The 20,668-nt window shown below is 57.9% G+C and overlaps 1 protein-coding gene across 2 annotated transcripts in view; it reads right to left on the bottom strand.

The window, feature by feature from the left end:
- Positions 1-18,055, bottom strand: part of RGS3 (regulator of G protein signaling 3) — a 97,213-nt gene extending 79,158 nt beyond the window's left edge. Inside the window, exons 1-5 of one of the 2 annotated variants that reach the window (XM_067308936.1) lie at positions 18,017-18,055; positions 16,983-17,085; positions 13,428-13,577; positions 3,657-3,707; positions 401-459 (exon numbers count right to left, since the gene is read on the bottom strand). In XM_067308936.1, the coding sequence (XP_067165037.1) occupies positions 401-459; positions 3,657-3,707; positions 13,428-13,577; positions 16,983-17,049 (327 nt within the window). In that variant the 5' untranslated portion in view covers positions 17,050-17,085; positions 18,017-18,055. Of the gene's footprint in view, positions 1-400; positions 460-3,656; positions 3,708-11,436; positions 11,522-13,427; positions 13,578-16,982; positions 17,086-18,016 lie in introns of those variants that run through there. The other variant, XM_067308937.1, reaches the window with a different exon arrangement.
- Between the last annotated feature and the right edge of the window lie 2,613 nt (positions 18,056-20,668).

The following is a 20,668-nucleotide window of genomic DNA, read 5'->3' as shown; positions in this document are numbered from 1 at the left end:
ACGGGTGGTTTAGACCACTTTACCCTATGCATGTCTAGCCATTGAATTACAAAACTCTTCAGGAGGTGGGAGGTGAAAAGAGCAGGAGCTTCAATTGCAAGTCAGAAAATGAGGGGCTGATGCACACAAATGCTGCTGGCCGCTCTCGGACTCGCAGCCCCTCGCAGGGGAGATGCTCCCTGCACACCGCGTGGAGACGGACAAGCAGAGGAGAGGACCCGGCTAGAGGCTCCGGCATTGGGCAAGAGACCAGCCATCTCCCCACACGCTGAGGTTGCTTGGCACAGGAGACCGAGGAGGAAAGGGAAGAGATGGGGAGCCCAGAGCATGCTTGGTGGAGCCAGCCCCAAAACCCCAAGAGAACATGATGGTCCCCGAGCAGAGCCCCGGGAGAACCCACCTTCACGTAGGAGTCGCATGTCCGGTACTCCTTTCCCATCAGACCTTTTGCTTCCATGACTGGAAAGGAAATGAAACGGTTAAGCCCCAAACCGACAGGGAAGGCATCTTCCTACGCCGCAGCACTCTGCTCCGTGTGGTGCTCCCTCCTCACGGAGAACAGAGCTAGACCAGCCTCCCTCCCCGCAGGTCCCCACACGCCTCCCCTCCAGCCCGGTCTCGCCTGGCAGCCAGGCACAGCACCCAGGAACGGGTGAGGTTTTTAGGTCTATTTTTGCTTTAATAAACCCATGCTATAAATACTGGCGCCTGTGCGGGAAGTTGGAGGCAGATGCGCTTCAGCGTCCGGATGGCAAATTGCATTTTGTGTGCCTGACTTCACCCAGCTCCGGGCTCCCTGCCCTGCAGCCAAATGTATCATCAAGTTAAATATCAGTGGTCACATCCTGATCGCAGCCCCACCAGTAGGAAGGCGGCGTTGCCCTACTGCCGACAGCGGGAAACTCTGTGCTTCCCAGCTGTGTGGCTGGAGGCGATATCTGGGCAGCAGAAGAGCCCGGGGAGCCCAGGACGTGCTGTCAGAGGGAGGCTAAGCTCGTTCCTAACATGCCTGGCAAGGCAGCAATGGCTTTGCCTTCACCAGGGAGAGATACATGTTCCTAATAAACAAGTTCAGCCCAGTGGAAACTGCAGTGCAAAAGGGCAAATGGGCTCTGCAGGACCCTCTGGTGCTTCACAAAGCTGTTTGCAAGGTTTCTCTGGGACGGGCTCCACCAAGAGCTACCTGCTCCTGCCAGACCTGCTTTTGCTTTAAAGACGTTGGGGTGGAGAGTGACAAGGTAAGGGGTCACCCAGTGTCCTCCTGCAGCCATCGATTACCCTGAGCATCCATCGTGTGCGGGGGGGATGTCAGGTCCCAGACCGTGGGCCACACTCCTGCCCCTTTACTGGCCCATTTCCCTCTTCCAAGGTCTGCTTTTGGAGACAACATCCAGAACGAGACGCAGTGACTCGCACCCAGCTCATGCTGGGGCTGTTCCAGACAGAGGGATTTGGGGTGAAGTCTGTGCCAGATCGCCAGAACCACTGCGCAACTCGGAGTAAGCCAAAAACACCTTTTCTGGCTCTTGTTTCCTTACAAACCTTGCCTGCGCAGCTGGAAACGGGCAGCAAGCTGTCGTGGCTGCTGAGCAGAGAACAACCGGGGTCGAGCGTGGCTCAGGACACCCTCTGCACACCTTACGTTACAGCCAGGCGGGGGGAGGCAAGACAGGATGACAGCCTGGGAAAGCCCGGCAGCCCAGCTCATCCCACCGGGCTAGACCCACTCGGCCCGGCTGCCGCGCTCGGCCAATTTGGCGACAGGCGCCTTCCTCCAGCCGGTGATAGGAGCTGCCCTGCAAGAAGCCTTTTCTATCCCCCCGTCCTGCTGCGTGGGGCGCTGGGATGGGGGTGCCTTCCCTCTCCCTTGGGGGACGGACACACAAGGCGCACTCGCAGCCTCGGCTCGCCGGCGGCCTCCTGCCTCCCTCCCGACCCGTAGGGCCGCAGGGGAGCTCCGCGTGCCGTCCCTGCCCCGCTCCGCGCAGCCCCGGGCAGACCAACAGGCGCTCATCCCCTCCTGCGAGCAGAGCTGCCACTCCGGTTTCTCTCTGCAGCCCCATTTCCCCGCTCCCTGCCTGTCGCGAGCTTTCCCTCTCGCTCCTGCGGAAACACAGCGCAAAGCCGGGGACAAAAGTGCCAAGCGTAAATACGGCAAACGGTCGGGAAGCTCGTTTCTGCTGCCCCCGCGCCATGTGTGCAGGGTCCTGTTCCCCCCTTACCGCAGGGCCCAAATCCAAGGCAGCGACGAGCCTGCTTCATTGCAGGGAGAGGATTTTTAATCTGATCCCTTCGAACCCTTGGCTTTTTCCTAGATTGTTTAACCACTTACTTATCGCAAAGTCCTGCCAAAGCCCTGGTAGAAGGAGCTCCGTGTCAGGAGACCCAAACGCACACATGCTTCACCGCGGGAGCCGGAGCGATGCTAACACACCCCACGAACGCCTCTGCACGGCTTTTTCCTAAGGGAAAAGCTAGTTCTGACGGACACGTTGGCATTTCTAATAGGTGCCCAGAAAGTCACGGTTCGGAGGGTCACTCAGACCTGCCTCGTGGCTGTGACGGAGCGGGGTTTTCCAGGTGCCATATCGCTCTCCGCATCGGTTAGGGCTGCAAATCCAGCCGAATCGTGTCGTGCGGCCACAAAAGCCGGGTCGCAAGCAGGCACCGGGGCACGGGCAGCCTCAGCGCCCCAGACCAGCACGGGGCCGGGCGCCCCGACGGACGAAGGGCCTGAGCCAAGGTGCGGGGCAGGCCGCGCTGCCCGCGGGAGCCGGGACAGGCCGCCCGCCGCCACGATGCTCAGCCTGCTCTGGACAGGCAGCCCGCCGGCGGGGAAGCCAGCTCTGCTTTCACGCTCCAGAGGGTTTGACAGAAACAACTGGAATTGAAACGATTTGAGAAATTATGCGGTAAGTGTAACGGGGGGGATCCACAAAGGGACAGGACAACAAGAGACAGGGTGGACGATGGTGAGAGCACAAGCAGAAGCCACTGTAGGGGACCGAGCTGGCAGAGGGGTAAAGAAAACCGGCTCCTGCAGGGCATGGAGGAGGAAGCAGCAGCACTGGGTACATGGTACATGCAGATCCCGTGCTCCCGTGTGGGCACCCAGCAGCGGTGGCTGGGTCTGAGCCCCCAGAGAAAGCAAGGAGTTCTCAGCAAGGGTCTCCTTCCCCCAGTGAGACATGCTGCAGCTTGAGGGACAGCAACCCCAGCGCGGACCAGGGGAAATACTTTTCTTGAAGACGTATTTCCAGGGCCAAAAAAATGCAGTGTTTAGAAGTACCTGAACTATTTGAAAATCCCAGCAAAGTCTGGCAAATGGGCTTGGCCAATAAAAAAGACCTTTCAGAATGGACAAAGCATTTCAGGGTTTCTTTCCCAAATTATGTTTCTGTCTTTTTCCTTTTCCTACAGAGTTTAAGAAAGAAGTTACATAATTGGACCACAAAACACTGTGGTCACCTGAAAATGAAGCTCTCCAGGAACTTCAGAGAACCCCCGTCATTCAGCTCTGCCGCAGAGTTGCTCCCCACAGCCACCACAAAACCTCCCCAAAGAGCTCAAAGGAAGGGCACCGGCAATGCTGTCCCCACCACTAACCCACCACAGCTCTGGGGCCATCTCGGTGTGCGCCGTGGGGCAATACTCACCGTGCAGCACCAGGACCCGGTCCCGCACCTCGATGGACAGCTTCAGCTGGCCTGAAAGCAAGGAGAAGAGAGACGGTGAGTGAGGCAGGGCTTGCACCTCATCCCCAGCATGCGGTGGCACAGGGACCCCACAGCACCTAGCCTTGTACAGGGCCAAACCCACCCTGCCTCCCCACTCCTGGGCACGAGGGCATTGCTCAGGGAGCCAAGAGAAAAGAGGTGGGGAGGAAGCACCTTCTCCCACTACCAAGAAATGCTCATGCTTTCAGATGCAAAAACATTCCAGGAAAAACTGAATAGTGTTTTCTCAGCGCACAGTAAACTCCGCCGGCATGAGGTCCAAGCCCAGGAGGGAGACGGGGAGCACCAAGCTGGCAAAACAGTTGCTGCAAGATGAATTAGCCTCTTGCCAACGGGTGCAGCATGCTCAAGTCCTCCCCCCAGCCTGCCCCAGAACAGACCTGGCTTCCCCTTTGCCTCCCACCTGCGCTCCCGTGCAGGGAAGGGGCTGTCACCTCTGGAGAAGGTGACAACGGGCCAAGCTACAGACTGCCTGGATGAATGCCAAGGACAACGGGGGCTTTCAGTGGCAGGAACATGCCAGCGCCGGGTCAGCCAAGGCTGGCCCCACTCTGGGAGGCTGGAGCCGCAGCGCTAACCCGCTTTCGTCCCTCCGTTGCTGGGGGACCTTGTTCCACGCACGTCTCCTTCCTGCTTTCCCAGAAGCATGCCTCATCTGTCCAGACTGCTTTGGGACAAGTGGGAAAGCCTTGAAAATCCCTCCACTGATCGTCATGTCCACAAACAGCTTGACTAGCACTATAAACCAGCAAGGACACAGTGACAAGGGCTAAGGCAAAACTGCTCGTAACACACCCGGCCCACCAGGAACACACGGCGAGATGGCCCTGGCTAGGCTGCGTTTGCTGGCGATCCCAGGTACCTGCCTGTGGAGGACTCCATGCATGAGCAGACAATCACCTAAAACCAGGAGTCAGCACTTGGTTTAATCTCAGATTAAACAAGAATGGCTTAATTTACGGTTTATGGCACTGAACAAATGTCAAGTGGCCAGCAAGGCCAGGAGCAGCCAAGCCCCTGGGGAAGAGCAAGGTTCCACCATCCCACGGCCCCTCCACTGCAGAGTCCAGGCCAGGCTTGGACTGGCCAGACCCCCAGCTCCCGGTGACGCAGCCAGGGCCAGACAACAACAGTGCCAAGAGCTTTTTGATTGAGAAGCCAGCAGCTGCGAGGTGTTGGGGGGCTTTCAGCTCCAGGCATCACTGGCTCAGGTTGTCACAGCTAAGTTTCTCACAAACATGAGACCCCGTCCTGCGCCTCAGCCGTGGGAACAGCACGTCCGCAGGAGCACATGCAGTCTAGTAGTGATGGTGCTCAGACCTGGGATTGCCCCTCGACTCCGTGGCAGTGGTGTAAGACACTATTGCCTGGGCTCTCCAAGTGCTCACTCCATTCCCATAGAAGACCCTCAACCAGCACAGCCCAACACAACTAGCAACGAGCACGGCCTCACCACCCCTCATCTCCCCTGGGTCATTAGGTGGTGGCACAGGACAGCCTTGAGGAGCTACATGAACAAAACATGGCTTTGCAGCTGGTCTGGCCACAGAGCAGCAGGACCTTAGAATGGAGATCCCTGGCCCCCAACACACTGACTCACCCGCAGCCGTCTGCCAAGCTGGGAGGCAGGGCCTGCGCCTGCCTGCCCGGGGCACCCAGCTCCCGGCTGCCCAGGCACCCCAAGCCTTGCAGGGGACCCACCACCCAGCAACATCACAAGCAGAGTGAGGAGCACAGCCAAGAGATCAAACACAGGACAGCTCCAAGAGCCTGGAGGTCAGATGTGCCCACCACGACCCCAAAGCCACCGCAGTGCTTTCAATTCCAATCCTGTGTTTCCAAAAACCGATCCTGGGCTGAGGGCCAGACTGGGAACTGCCTGGCAACAGGAACAGAATCAGACTGATCAAAACGTGGAAGCTAGAGAGAGGGCACAGCCTGGACCGCCCGTGCCTACGCAACCCGCTAGAGCCATCACAGCCCAGACTGAGTTTGTTGCAGGAGTCCCAGCCCATCCCGAGCACATGATGGTGCCTTGAAGAGGTGGGAAGGGGTGGGAAGAGGGAACAAGGGACAAGCCAGGCACCCATCAAGCACCTCCAGCTCTGGGTGACAAAAAGGAGAGAGGAAAATGCATTATATCAGCCTGCACTTGTGCAAAAGCATGAAGAGAAGAGCAAGGGAGGAGACACTGCTTCCAATCCCAACCAGCAAGAGACAGGGCTGTCAGCTCCAGAACGGCTGTTACGGAAGAGCCGTTCACAACACTGCCTCCATTTACCCGCAAGCAGCAGAGGCTCTGCCCCAAGGTGGTACGTCACATTGGAAGCAGATCTGGGGCATGGACCTAGGAGTCCTAGCAAGGACTGTGCTGAAAGCTCAAAGGCTCCCACCTTTGCCGGGCAGCCGGGGCAAAGGGGTGGGCAAGCAGCCAGTGCTCCCCCGTGCATCGTGGGGCCGTGCAGGGGGGCCGCGATTCCCGGAGACCAGTGCCACCCTGCAGGGTAATGCCACATGGGTCAACTCGCAGGAAACGGCCATGTGACAGCAGCCCATTCCTCGCCAGGCGGAAACGCAGAGGCCCAGCAAGATGAAAGGAGCTGATGGCAGGAAGAAAAAGCCTTCAGTGCAGCAGGAGTGAGGTCGGAGAGGTTTGCAGGGCTGCTCCTGGCAGGAAAGGCCATGCCTATCCTTAGCATCAGCAGGGCAAGAGAGCAGATCTCGGTGAGCGCACAGGGGGGTCCACTTCCCACCACAGCCCCCCCCCCCCCCCAGGGCAGAGAATAAACCAGAAGAGCAAGAGAACTCAAAGTGCCAAGATCTGAGGTGAGAGAGAGAAGCATCCCAAAGAAGCCTTTGGCTGGTGGCAGGCAAGTAACCCCCTGCAAACGCTGTGGCCACAGCTGCAGAAGGCTACACAGCTCACAGCCCTCTCCACCTACAGGTGATGGGCTTCAGCAGAGCCGAGAATGAAATCCAGCTCTTGCACAGCTCCAAACCCAACCTGCAGTTCCCACCGCTTTGCAGAATGCCCATGCCAGATCCTCGGGTTCCCAGCTCTTATTTGGAAGTGCAACTTGTGCTTTTTGGCACTGCCTGGACCTGTCTGCAGGCAGCTGATTCCCAGCAGTGAAGAGTCAAGCGGTCACAGCCCCTGCTCCAGAGGCCAGCGCCTGGGAGGGCCGCACACGCAACCCCCTGCTCAGCCAGGCTGTGGGTCCTTGGACAGAAGCTCTGCTCTGCCAGTTAAGTTACAGTTATAGTTACATATCTACACTTCTAGGCACTCACGACCCTCCATCAGCCCTAAAATCTACCCACAACATTCAGACTGGCAAAAAGACTCGGCCAACGGCGGTTCCCAGAGTCTAAGTGAAAAGCTGCTGGGGTGCAGAGTGGGCTGCACCGGGCCGGCAGCCCCCGGCTCGCTGGCCCTGCTCGGGCATGGAGGACTCTGCCCCTCCGAACGCCTTCCCAGGAGGGTTTCCTGGGAAACACCGCCTGGCCACGTGCCAGCCTGAACACCGGGGGCAGATTTGAGAAGCGATGCAGAGCCTGAGATCTGTGCAATTGTTTTGGAGCAACCCAAACCAGATGTCCCCAAAGGCTACTAGCGAATGTAAAATATCACTGTGTAGTAGGCACAGTGCAAAGCTGTATACCCCACTTTCACTTTTTTCCAACTTACAAAAACCAACAAAAAGCAAACTAAATACATTTGTACACATCATCTACAAACATCTAAAGGTTGTTTCAAATTCAAAAACAACGCCGCATTTTGCAAAAGACACACCCAAGGACTTGGGTTTGCTGAGGAGGATTTCCTATGGGATTGTTCAACCTGAAACAATTCAAAGAACTCGCATCTCATTTTTCACCCCCTAAAAGCTTTGACGAAAGATTTTTTCAAAGCTCTCCCCAGCTCACACGTGTGTCCATGTGTGCATCCATGTGTACGTGTGCAGATGCATGTGGTTATGTGCATGCATACGTGCGCAAATGAGAAAGAGGGGATAAAGCCGAGAGCCAGACTCCCTCAGGTGGGGTAAAAGCAGGGCAGCTCTATCGAGGCCCAAATCGATTTACAACAGTGAGAATATCGCCCCCAGTTTTATCATGCCACCAGAGTCACCCCAGCCTTTTGAACCCAGGCTTTAACCCTTCTGCTATCTTCAGATCTCTGATGCTGTGGGAACAACCTCCTTGTTCCACTATTAGCATTTAACAACCATTACAGCACGAAAGCAAAATGCTCCGGTCTAACCAAGCATGACGAGGAGTCAGGCCAGTAATGAATGGGCCCCAGGGAGGAGAAAGGAAGCTTTTGTGCTGGGTAATTCGGGGGGAGGAAGCTCCTACGATCAACCCCGGCCTGGGAGCGGCTGGGGCCGCTCAGCTCCCCAGGCAGCACATGGGATCAAGGCTTCTGCCTAGCAAGCGCCGGCCGAGCGACCGTGGCCTCACGCATCACATATATTTTTGCTTTTGGGGGTTTTAGCTGTGCGGTGCCCGCGGTCCCTCTGTGGCAGGCTACATCAACCCCAAACAAAAGAGGGCAGGGAGAAAACGGGAAGTTTTGCCTTTTTCAGAAGCACCAAAGACTGGCACCCAGGAGAAGTGGATTTGGGAATATCTGTGCCCCCCCATGCACACTGCAGGGAAAAAGTCTTCTGCTTCCCACGAGGAACAGATGACGATTCTCTCTTAATGCCCTTGCAACAGACTCTCCCAAGCATCTGCAAAGCACATGAAGGGTTAAAAGCTACTGCACCCCCCCCCAGCACACCCCAGCCAGGCTGCCGGACCCCAAAGGGGTCCCGGCACGCTCAGGTCGGGGCTGCGCTCCTTGGCTTTGCAGCGATTCAAACATTTTTCCGGGGCCGGGAGCAGAGAGTGAAGCTGTTGTCAGAAGGGCCCAGTCCAGCCCGAGCTGGTGGAGAGGATTTCCTAAGCAACCTTCTGCCCTTGGACAGGGCTGCTCCGCGGCAGTGGTGGTGTTTTCTCAGGTACACGGAGCACTAGGCTTCTTCCAGATCCGGGCGGGCAGAAACACAACCCCCTCGTGCTCTGAGCACGGAGAAGAGCCGGCTTTATTTAGATCATTCAGCCTAGCAGGACAAGCTTCTAGGCTGCACTCCCACCCTCGCCTTCCAAAAGCGGAGGGTCAGAGAAACATCGTCCCCAGGTTTGCCCCCTTCGATGAAGTCCTAAGATGAATCAAGAGCAACATCTACGGCAGAGAGACACCAGCACTTCCCCAGCACGCCTTGTCCAGGTCACCCGCGTTCAATAAAAATGAACATAAATGAAAACAGGTACAGAGAAGGGCCAAAGGGAGATGAAGCAGCAGACAGCCCGTCTCACAACAGCACCCACGTGCCCAAACCTTTGCGTTAACATCACCCAGTCCCTCCAGGCGCTCCTTTTGTTGGAGCAGCACTGGGTCCAACAGCAGGAGCTGTGCTGGCACGGCACCGGGCCCCCGGAGGGCTCAGCAGAACGGCAGCCAAGAGGGCACCCAGGCCCGTCCACCCGGACCCCGCAGGGCTGGGGGAGAGAGAAGCAATTTAAGCTGAGGAACAAGGCTGGCACAAGGAGACCAAGGATAAACCGGGGATTAACAAGCACAAGCTGGTAATCCAACAGGTTCCCACCCATGACAGCACATTTGCTGGGCTAAGGGATGGGATGCACGAATGGCATCTGCTGGGACCAGACTCAGCAGGCAGGAAAATCTCTTCCCAGCTGATGACCTTACGGCAGATAAAAACTTGGGTTTCTGCTCCTTAAAATGTTTTTCTGTTTCTTTGTGGAAAACACAGGCTTTGCATAGGCCAGGGCAGCCAAGCACCACTGGTGCACGCAGCAGGGTGTTTCTATGCCAAAAGGGGAGCGCTTCGCAGAGGACATTAGTGCTGGATAACGGCCCGGGTGGGGGGTCCCCAGGGGCACAAGGCAGGGCACCTTGAGCAGATCAGCATCTACAACTGCTTGTCACTCCTGACCTCAGACCCTGGCACCAGCTGGTCTGAAGGCCCTCTCCTTGGTCACCCATACCGAGACGCCTGTACTGGCCTTGCCATGCCACTGCTCCCCTGCTCAGAGGATGCAAAGCCACATCTCACCGGTGATGGACAGCCAACGATGGAAGTGGTTGCTGCAGAGAGGACGTGTGGCTCATGTTTGGTTATAGATGCAAGAGGCATTGCAAAACTCACATTATTTGGCACACAAAGTCCTGGAGATAAAGATGGGAAGATTTTAGCTTCCAGGCTAGCCTGAGAAGTTGGACACTAGAGGGCCAACAACAAAGACCAAGCAGCATTAGCAGTCTTTAACTGCCTTGGGCTGCAGTTAGGCCTGACTCACACTGTGCCAACCCTGCACAACACAGTCTCTTGTCCCCTCCTGGTCTGGGCTGGGCCTGGCAAGGAGGGACCATCGCGGGAAGCTGGAAAGAGCAGAGTCCCCGGCTGCCCAGGGCAGGGATGCCCCGCTCCACTCACATAACCCCTCTCTGCTCCCAGCAACCTCTATAACAGAGATGGTGCATGACTTTCTGCACTGCTCATCCCCCAAAACGGGAAGAAGCTTTGAAAGAAAACTCTGCTTCTTTTGAAGGAGCTCAGAGCTACCAGTGCCGAGTGCAGCCTCAAGGAAGGGCACCCAGCTCCCCCCGGTGCAAGACAGATGCTGACACAACCGTGATGGCCATCGCACACCTCCGGTCTGCGCAGCCTGGCTTGGCAGCGCTACGCAAAACCGCCAGCAACGCGGGAACCGCCTGGCTCCTCCTGGTGCCACTCACAGGCAGGATGGGCACGTTTGGGGCACTCTGGGGACCCCAGGGCAATATCTGGCCCAACGCTGGGGTACCCCTGACCATGCCCACGATGCCACCTTGCCCTCAGGGCTACACAACGCCAGCCCAGTGCTGATCCCCTCCGTGCTGCCCTCACCCACCCAAGACAAGGTGAAAAGCCTACAGGCTCCTTGCTCAGACCCGGGGCAGAGCAGAGACCGAGGAAGGGAAAGTCCTGCCCAGAAGCCAATGGTCCCCCAAGCAGGACCTGCTGGGGAATAAAAATGAGCCCATGTGCCCAGTGGTCCAGAAGAGCAGAGACATCACCCTGTACCTGGATAACACCTCTCCCCACAACAGCGCTGCTGGCCCCGATCCCAAGGGACGGCGCTACAGCAGCACAAGCGAAGGCCACCACGTTTGATGCCAAATTCACCTGCTCGCAGGATGGGCGTACGGGCTCGTGGCCACTGCTGGTCTGGCTCCAGCTCACAGAGCCAAGCCACCATGGCCCACGGGCTTCCTGCAGCTCCCCGGCAAGGCCGAGGCATCCACAAAAAAGCCCACGAGGAGCAGAGAAGGAAAGAGCGGGGGCCGCGGTGCTGGCCAGCCCTACAGAGCAATCCCAGCTCGTGCCCATCCCGGGGGCAAAGCAACCTGCACGTCCAGCGCCCGAGCGACCGCCACGGCACGTCTCGGCGGCTCTGGTTTCAGGGCGCTCTCCGGCTCGCCTGCCTGCCCGAGCCACGTATTATTCCAGCTCAGCCAGGCAGAAGCGAGCAGGCTGCCGCTCAGCGAAAACGCCTTCGGCTCACAGCGCCGTCGCTTCGGCCCGCAACATGCCCGCGGGCACCCCGCGCACCCCGTGCCGCCCGCAGCCCCAGGCCCCCCGCTTACCGAAGGTGGTGAGGTAGAAAGAAGCCCCCAGCGGGTGAGCCTGACGGGTGCAGAGCGAGACTCTGTGCACGCTGCCGGCCTCCATGGCAGGGCAGCGCTAATTAAGCGGTAATTGGAGTCCTCCCTGCCCGGCCCCGGGGAAGCCGAGCAGCCGTTGAAGCTGGCAGGCCGTGAGTGACAGGCAGCCGGCGCAGCCGGGTTTCCAAGGGCCGCGCGTCCAACGGCCGCACGTTCGAACGGCGCGGCTCCCATTGGCCCCGCGGATTTGAACGGCGACCGCACCTGCCTGAGCAAACAGGCCTGGCCCCGCGCACCACCGCCACTGCCACGCGCGGGGACGCGGCCGGCGCTCTGCCCTCCCCTGCAGCCACCCTGCCCCGCGGGCCGCGCCGTCTCCCTGCCGCCCGGCTCCTGCGCGGGGAACGAGCTCCCAGGGAAGGGGGCAAACCTTGCGACGGTCCCTCTCCTCCGCGGATGTGCCGGTGTGCGAGTAATTCCCACGACCGTTAGAGCCGTGAGGTTTGCTAGCGCGTGCGAGGGCTCCGCGTGCGCTCAGCCGCCTGGGGACCCGTTCCACCAGGACAACAGGGGACAGCAGCATTTACAGCTATTGGGGGAAATTATCACAGGCAAGGAAAGGGGGCAGGATTATTCGGCGGAGCATGAGCCAAAGAGGGAAGGGGTGGCAGGGCACGTTACTGCTCGGCTGACACGGGACAAGGGAAGAGGCAAACGGCCTGGCAGTGTCGCAGGGGGCCACTCCGCAAGCCCCCGCAGCAGCCCTTCCTCTCCCTCAGGAGCCAGCGAGGCGCCCACCAGCTCTGGACACTGGGTCGCAGCTTACCAGGAGGCATCCGGAAGCAAGCACAAGCTCTAGGGAACACAGAGGAAAGAGAGATGGAGCGAGTTTCTCCAGGATAACAAACCAAAGGGAGAACGGTTGCAGCCCTATAAAAGGGGAGAGGCTGCTGCAAAGGGGAGGAAATCGAGCTGTTCGCCCTTCCCCTGGCAGTGGAGGAGCGAACCCACGCTCAAAGCTCAGAGATGCTCAACTGTTCCCGCAGATCTGGCCTTTCCCCCAGGAAAAAAAATCCAGACTAGATCCACAGCCCTGTCCACCGCTGCCGCATAGCAGGAAGGCCGAGCCATGATGTTAGGGTGTTTCGGGGGCTCTGCAGCCAGGGGCAGGCCACCCCCGCGGCCAGCAACACCTGCTCCATCGCTCCCCTCGAAAGGGAAAGAGGCCACGCGCAGCAAGAGCTGGGCTGCAGCGTGTCCCTGAAGCGAGCGCAGTCGCAGGCAGCCCTGACGCCATCGCTCCCTGCTGCCGCTCACATCACACCCAGCGCAAATTCACGGGCACCTGGAGCCTAATCCCCCAAACCAGGGATGCCAGGTCCCCCCGGGAACGAGTTCCTGCGTAAGCCAAGCCCAGCAGAGGCAAAGAGCCGTCCCAACAGCCACAGCAGAGCTATGCGCGCAGCAGAAGGGGTTTTGCCGTTGACCTTGGCCATGGTGAAGTCGGAGGAGGCTGGGTGCTGCCAGGGCGAGAGCGTCTCTGCTCCACACCAGCTGCCGGAGGGGTAAATGCCACAAGGGTGTCTGCTCATACGTGCTACGCACAGGACATGTGTAAGGGGCCTGTGCTGAGCCCCATGAGGATTTTCGGGGTATGAACAGCGGAGCCACAGGTGCCACTGCCCTGGGTCCAAGCAGAGGAGGGCGACAGGAGAAGAACTCAGCCCCAAGAGGTGAAGGTTGGAGAGAGACAAGGCAGCCAGCACGGGGTCTCAGCAGCACGTGCTGCCTTGCCGCTAGCTGAAGTGATAATTAATACACGGGGCATCACAGGGGTGGAAGAGGACAAAACCTCCTGCAAACTGCAGGGTGCTGCCTGCCACCCCTCCCCACAGTCACCCCTCTGCACGCTCCTGGCCCGGGCTGGCCCGGGGGTCGCCCACAGCCCCACTCGCACACCCATCCCTGCTTACCTTTCCCTTTCACTCGCGCGTGGCTGATCTTCCTCCTGCTCACCAGCGGCCTCCTCTGCTTCTGCAGGGAGGATTGCAGAGCTCCGCATCGCCCCTTCGGCGGGGAGGACACCCGCTCCGGCTCCAGCGACCAGGGACTCTGCCCTGTGCCTGCCAGAGAAAAGAAGAGCTGAGAACAGAGGCAGATGGATGTGGAAGGACAGGTTGCTGGGACGCAGGGGACATCGCAGGCTCTCTGGCACCCTCGGTTCTAGCTGCCTCGTGGGTACTGCCCCCACCCTGCCCCCAGCCTTCCCCGGGGCACCACGCCGCCAAGTCTCCTGCACTGAGCTTTCTCTGGCCAGCTCGGTGCAAACGTGGCACACACTGGCAGCCTGGCACACCTCCACCACCCCACAACCCTACTGCGCGGAGAAAGGAGAGGAGCGACAGCACCCGCTACAGCCAGCGTCACGCCGGAACGGGGACTCGTGTCCGGACGGGGTCACAGCTGTCTCAGCTGCAGCCTCTGCTGTGGCCCTTTGCGTGCCGTGCACCAAGCGCATCCCAGAAGCTCAGCCCAAGCATGGTTTATCTTTGATTATATCCCTTTAAAGCAGGCTAGCAGCCCTGCGGGGGCTTCGCTAGCACCCAAGCTGTCCCAGGCTCTGGAGACACTGCCCTGCCGGTGTCGGGTGTTGGAGAGGTCCTGCAAGGCTCTCGCTCGGATTCGGCACCCGGCCCACGACCTGCCGAAGCACCTGGGCTCAGAGAGGAGGAATCAAATGGTTTCCTCGTGGCCAGCACCCGGCAGAGGGCACACCACCCCCAGCCTGCCCTCCTCGCTCATGGCCTCACACCACCACCCCTGCATGGGCCATCGCGCAACCTGCCGTGGGAAAACGCCAGCAGAAGGAACAGGGAGGGCAGGAATGAGGGATGCTCTCTGGCCAGCCCAATTCATCATGGCCAAGAGACACCTATTGTACCACTGCCGTAAATCACGTCCCTTTGGGCGCTGGGAGGAGAGACACATAACGACACGTCATTCTCCGAAGGTCTCCAGACAAAGAGCTCGGCTCCGTTCGGGCTGCCCGCCTCCGCGGCGCTCGGCCTTACCCTTGGCAACTGGCAGGAGCCCCGAGGAGATGCCTGGCCAAGCAGCCAGCTAATGCCATCTGTTGCTTTTCTTGCCTCCCAGGACTTTCTGCTGACACATCCCACGCAAAACTCCTTCCCCACGGTGAGAAGGGGCCAGAGTTGAGTCTACACAGGCTGCACGAGAGTCACCTTCCTGCTCTGGGAACCATCTCCATCCCCATCAACGCGGCATTGCTGGAGACTCCTGCACCCGGAGGACGGCGCAGCCCAGGGGAAGGGGCGCCAGGCACCAGCCATGGGCAAGAGCTGTTGGGAGGGGAGGCTGCCGGCAGGACTCGGGGCCTGGGCAGCCTTCCTGCTGCTTGGCCTTTCAGCAGCAACATCTGGGAGCCCAGCGTCTGCCCCCATCACCTCCAGCTGCAGGGACCCGAGCCCAGGGTGGGCTGCAGAGGGAGCCCCTACCAAAGCCAGGATTCATTCGTTAGTGGCTGCTTGTTCGTTTAGCAACGGAGTGGTCTTTGCAGCTCTAATTAAAATGCAGGGGACAGCTCTCAGCAGCTCCGGCCTGTCTGTCCCTTCCTGTGATCCTGCTGGATTTGAGTGCAGGGGAAAGATGGATCCCCTCTTCTCAGCGAGGCTGACACTGTCAGAGCCTGGGAGGGGAGCAGGAGATGCAGATGCCTGGTGACAGCGGTCCAGACTACAGAAACAGCCAGCAACTAAACGCTCTTGGTGGCAATCTGGCCGCCACATGGTCCCATAGCTCCCAGTGCTGCAGCAGGTCCAGCTTCAGCCCCAAAAAGCTTATCTGAGTTGTAACAAGCCGAAACTTGGAGATGTCACATCCTCCAACAGGACTGCTCATGGGCAGAGGAGCCCTGGACACAGCCAGGTCCTGCTCATGGAGCCAGGGAAGGGATGAACTCCTTCATGCCTCGCAGGCAGCAGTGCCGGAGGACTCGGGAGAGGATCTGAATCATGTGTGTTTTATGTTACAGAATATCACAGGAGCTCTCCCACTCTTCCAGCCGGGGGAATCTGGGGACTCTCCATCATCCCAGCCCCGGGCTCTGCGGAGCAACCTCACGGAGGCTCCAAACACCTTTCTTACAGCTGTGTCTAACAGCAAGATCGCAGATGGAGGTCCTCCAAAGAGATGCCCCTGCCTTGGGTCACAGTCAGTGCTACCGTCACCCCGTGCAGAAGGGTTGAGGAAGGGTCCTGCTGCCGTCCCCCCATCACCGCATCCCCCAGAAGCTGTCAGAGCATCACACACACCAGATCACAGGCAAATGGCATCAAAGCCCCATCCATGGCTATCAGGAGCCGGCACACACATGGGACAGGCACTACTTGGGGACACAGAGCAATTTCTAAGTGAAATCAGCACTTCAAAACATCCCTCCCTTCCGGCTTTTGAAAAACTCTTCCCCTCATTTTGTTCAGCTGAATCCGTTTGCTGACATTCCTAGTGATCTCCATCTCCCACCCATCAAAACTAAGGGTTTGCCCCAGCAAATTTACTAGCACCTGGAAAAATAAAATAATAATAAAATATCCAGCCTGGGATCACATGTTTCAGTACGCAGCATCCCGAGCTATCGATGACCAGCACAACACATCCCGACCCACGGGATGTTCAACACCAAGCAGTCCTACCAGGGCAGCAAGCAAGGGAGCCACTCTGCGGTCCCACACATCCCAAATGTCTTTCGGCATGGGCAGACTGTGTACCTGGATGAAAGGCCCTGTCCTTGCCTCCTTCACAGCATGTCCCCATGGCGGCAACCAGACCACAGCCTGGATTGCTCCTCTGGTGCTGCCAAGCCTGCAGCTCTCCCCGGCACACCGCCACACACCCAGCAAGCGGCAAGATGCGTCTCACATGCCACCCCTGTCTCCTAGGAACTCCTCCGGCTTGCACAAAGCCTCCCCTCGCCATTTCTTTATTGCAAAACAGTTTTAAGAGGAGAAAGGAGGGACGAATGCCACAGTTACAAAAAGTACTGTCTCTTCAAAGCAGCCAGTCCCACAGGTTTGGGTGAGGGAATCCCGTTAGAAAGGGCTTTTGCCCCATTAAAAAATAATAGAAAAGGTAAAGAAGAGTTTCTGGGATTCTGGGGATCCAAGGCCACGGGAGTCCCACGCACCCTCCTCCCAGAGAGCTCGGAGATCACCAGCTGTGAAAATCAGCCCTAGCTCTCAAACGCAGCAGGCGCCAGCCCTCCCTGCCCCGCAGCACAAGGCGCTGGTGGAGAGCCCCGAGGCCTGCCACCAGCAACGCGAGCCTGCAGGCAGCTGGGCATCTCCGACACCCCGTGAAGGGTGTGCAGGAGATACGGTCCTTCACCACCTCCAGGAGCCAGGATCTGGTTCAGTGGTGATAACTGGGCACCTGCACAGTTGTAATTCATCCTTCACCCAGGAGACAGAGCAGTACTGCAAACTAAGAGGAAAGATCACCCAAGCACTCACGCGTCAGCCCTGGCTCTCCCAGCTGCTCCATGAGTCCCACACGCAGGATGGTCACTCGCTCCGGCATGCCCAAGCACCGGCGTCCTGCGCTCACGCCTTTGACCTTGACACCACGGAAGAAGAGGCACAAAACCTGGTATATAAATGCCCCAAAAGAGCAGAGCTCCAGTACTAGAAGGTTATAAATTAAATCGTGTGCCCAGAAGAGACGGTGGAGCTGCACGCGCAGCAGCCCCTCTCTCTGCAGGCTCCCAACAGCAAGGCTGAGACTCTTCAGCTTCCCTCTTAACATTTAATCTCCTGGGGACTGACCTTAACCTGCAGTTTCTACTTGAGTCTCCAGCAGACTGCACACTCAGCCGGTTGGCTTGGGAGTTAATGACTTTCTTTTAAAATTTAACACAGTTCTGCGTTACAGATTTCAGTTTGCCAGCATTAGGATCTGCCTTTGGCTGGGTATTCAAATCCAAACATGCGTGTTTAGACAGTTAGTCCAAGCAAAAGGACACAAAACCACAAGGCTGAAGCTTGCTTCGACTAGAAACTAAATCAGGTTGTACTGACTGGGAAAAACTACCTTGCTTCCCAAATGAAAAGTGGATTTTTAGGAAGAGAATAGGTTTGGGCTATTTTGGGGCAATCCTGTGGGCAGATTTATTATTAGCAAAGTCTGCCGCACGGGGCAGACACAGAAAAACTCAGCACTTTGCCAGCAGTGAGATTGCTGCAGCTTCTCCCCTGGAGTCAACAGCGAGCATCGCTGGTACTGGGCACAGGTGGGGTGCTCCTGCCCCCAGCACCACCTCTGCGGCGAGCACAGCTGAATTCGTCCCTGAAAAATGCCAAGGAGGAATCCAGCAGAGCCACAGGCTGGCTGACGACTAAGTCTCTTTCACACTTGGGACCCTGGAAAGGTTTCCCCTGCTGCAAGGGCCTCTTCAGAAACCTCGTACCCGTTCAGATCCCAGAGCCCGCGCGTCCCGCTGAAGCCCAAATCCCCGTGCCAGGCGCAGCACCCGCCGCAGCATCCCCACCGTGCCCCGGTGCGATCCTCGCTGCCGCTTTGCCAAATCACAGCCTCGTCTGCTCGCACCGCAGGCAGGTTTGCAAGGCAGATGCATCCCGGGCTCCAAGCACCTGCAAAACCGCATCTCGCAGCAGGATGCCAACCCTGTGCAAGAGTTTAAACTGACGTTGATCCAACGTTAACAAATTCCTCGTGAGCTGCTCTTGCCCACTGCCCAAACACACACGGCTGCCCTTTCCCTCTGCAGCATCTCCCATCCAGCAAGGGGTATCCATCTCCCAAATCAAATTACAGCCGGCTCAGGACATCCAAGCCTGGAGCATCCCAGCAGCGACAGTCACCTCCCAGCTGCTGCGGTTCTGCACCCTCCACCGTCCTCCTCCAACAGCAATTTACAGCTCTATAATCTTTTATAAACCAGCATGCAAAGGTCCAAGCAAGACAGGTAACACCCACCTCCCTCACAGCCCCTCTCCATGAGCAATATTCAGCAGCAACACTTGACGCTCACCTGCAAACAGCCAAGTCCAGGCAGCTCCCAGCCTTGGGAACTGCCCTTTCCAAGGAGCTCTTGCCAGCGTAAAGCTACGGGGCACTTCTCATTGACAGAGATAAATATACTCTTCTGCTTCAAACCGTGTTGGGTAGGTGTCCAGAGCCTTTGAAGGGGTGAGGGGGGAGACCACAAGGGCCCCACTTCCAAGTTGGGATAAATCCTCCCTTCACTGCAATCGTTTTGGGGGTAGCCAGAGAGTAAAATCTCCCTGCCAGGAACGTTGTGCTCTGGAGACCTCGGACATTCGCCTTCCCCATCACGCGCAGCATTGCCAGGGCACCCAGGCTGCCCCAGAGAGGAGGTCCAGCCAGGGAAGGAAGCAACTTTCCTAGGACACAACCCTGCAAACGCAGGCTCTGCGGGTGATGGATCCTGAACACCAGGACGGAGGCACTGTTCAGAGCAGCATACAGATTAATGGGAATCGTGAATGCCTGGAAAGGGGAGAGAGGAGAGGAGAGAAGAGGAGAAGAGAGGAGAGGAGAGGAGAAGGCCTGAAGAGGAAAAGATCAAGTTCTGCCTAAACACGAGGCTGCACAGGAGGCTTCGGGGCCAGCGGACCCCTCCACTGGGTGCAGCGCAGCCTGGCTGCATCATGCACGGGCAGCACCTGGGGCTTGGGGATGCCAATTCCCCGGACAAGGTGAAGGACGCCAAGGCAAGCGTGTCTCCGCCTTTCTCGGCATACGGAAGGGAGGTCCCCGATGACAGTACCACCAGGAAGAGCCTGAGGACTCACGCTCCAAAACAGTCACAAGAGAAACAGGCTCCCGGTCCCCGCACTAAGCATAGCCTTCGCCTGTTCCTCTGGAGCAGCCCTCAGAGCTGGCAATGCCTTCCCGGCTGGAGCCGGGTCCCATGCCGCAGGACAGCACTGCCTACAGCACAAGGTCCCCTTTGGGGATTTGCCTGTTCTCATCTGCTGAAATCATTCTCTATAAATTAAATAAATCTAAGACGCATCCTCTGGGCAAGGTTATATCCAGGACAGTGGTCACATACAGGTGCTTGGAAATCAGAAGACATGCTGTTCTGCAGCTGAGAGAGCTGAGAGCATTCTTGCAGGCAAAAGCCAAGAAATATCATATAAAATAGGAAGTGATAATAAAGGGACTGAGAGCACTAATGATTGGGGGGCCTGGAAAACCCCCCAGCAGTTCAGAAGGCATGTGGAAAAAACAGAGGGAATCAGAAAGCATTATCTGGTGAGAAACATGTTTTAAAAGCAAATGTTTGAATACTTCAGGCCAAGAGATAGAGCATAAACAATAAACAACAGAAGGGAAAGCAGACAGACAAGGGGACAAACTCGGGGATAGGCGCTGCTTCTACAAAATTCAGGCTGGAAATTATTATTCTCACTGCTAAAAAAGTGGAGAAAACTTCCACAGTGAAGGTAAACCAACCTTTAAATTTAGATTGGACTTCTCCCTACCAGAGTGGAGAGAGCCAGGCGCAAAGCAGGATCCCTAGGGCAGGGCTCTGGGTGCAGCTGCAGGTCTGCGATCAGTCAGGCAGCAGGGCAGAGGAATCAGGGTGCCCCAAGAGATCTGCCAAGAGTACGGCTCTTGGGCGCACCTGCATGCTGGAGAGCCAAGCAGAGACAGGGAATGACAGACCCACTCTGTCTCCCTGGATTCCAGGATGCCTTGAGAGCTCGAAATAATACATTTCGCCTCTGTCCTTCGGAAAACTCCAGGCACTGCCACCACAAACCCCTTTCACTCTGCTGCCTTCAGCTACAAGGAGGGCAGGAGCCCCAGGCTCCACGTCCACGTCCCGCCTGCTCAGTCTCCATGCTGTAGGCAAAGAAGTTCTGCCAGCGGGACCTCCCGTGTGCCCAGGAGGCAGCCTGGCTCCTCTCGCAGCAGCACCTGTGGCCGAGGCTTGCTCCCACACGTTCCCGTTTGGAGCGGCCTCTGCTCAGCCCCTCTCATTGCCCCGGCCTGCTGTGCCAGCCTGCCCTATGGAGTTGGTGGGTAAGTGCCTTTTCCTTGCTGCAGGATATTAAGGTAGCTATGGCCAGGCCGTGGTGTGTATTTGAGTTGCTCTATAGACTAGCTCCTCTCTGGAAGCCAATGCGCAGCACAGAAACAGGTGGGA

This window comes from Apteryx mantelli, chromosome 21, assembly GCF_036417845.1.
Source record: "Apteryx mantelli isolate bAptMan1 chromosome 21, bAptMan1.hap1, whole genome shotgun sequence".
Taxonomy (NCBI): domain Eukaryota; kingdom Metazoa; phylum Chordata; class Aves; order Apterygiformes; family Apterygidae; genus Apteryx; species Apteryx mantelli.
The sequence above is the reverse complement of the archived record's forward strand: the minus strand, read 5'-3'. Positions and strand labels throughout refer to the sequence as shown.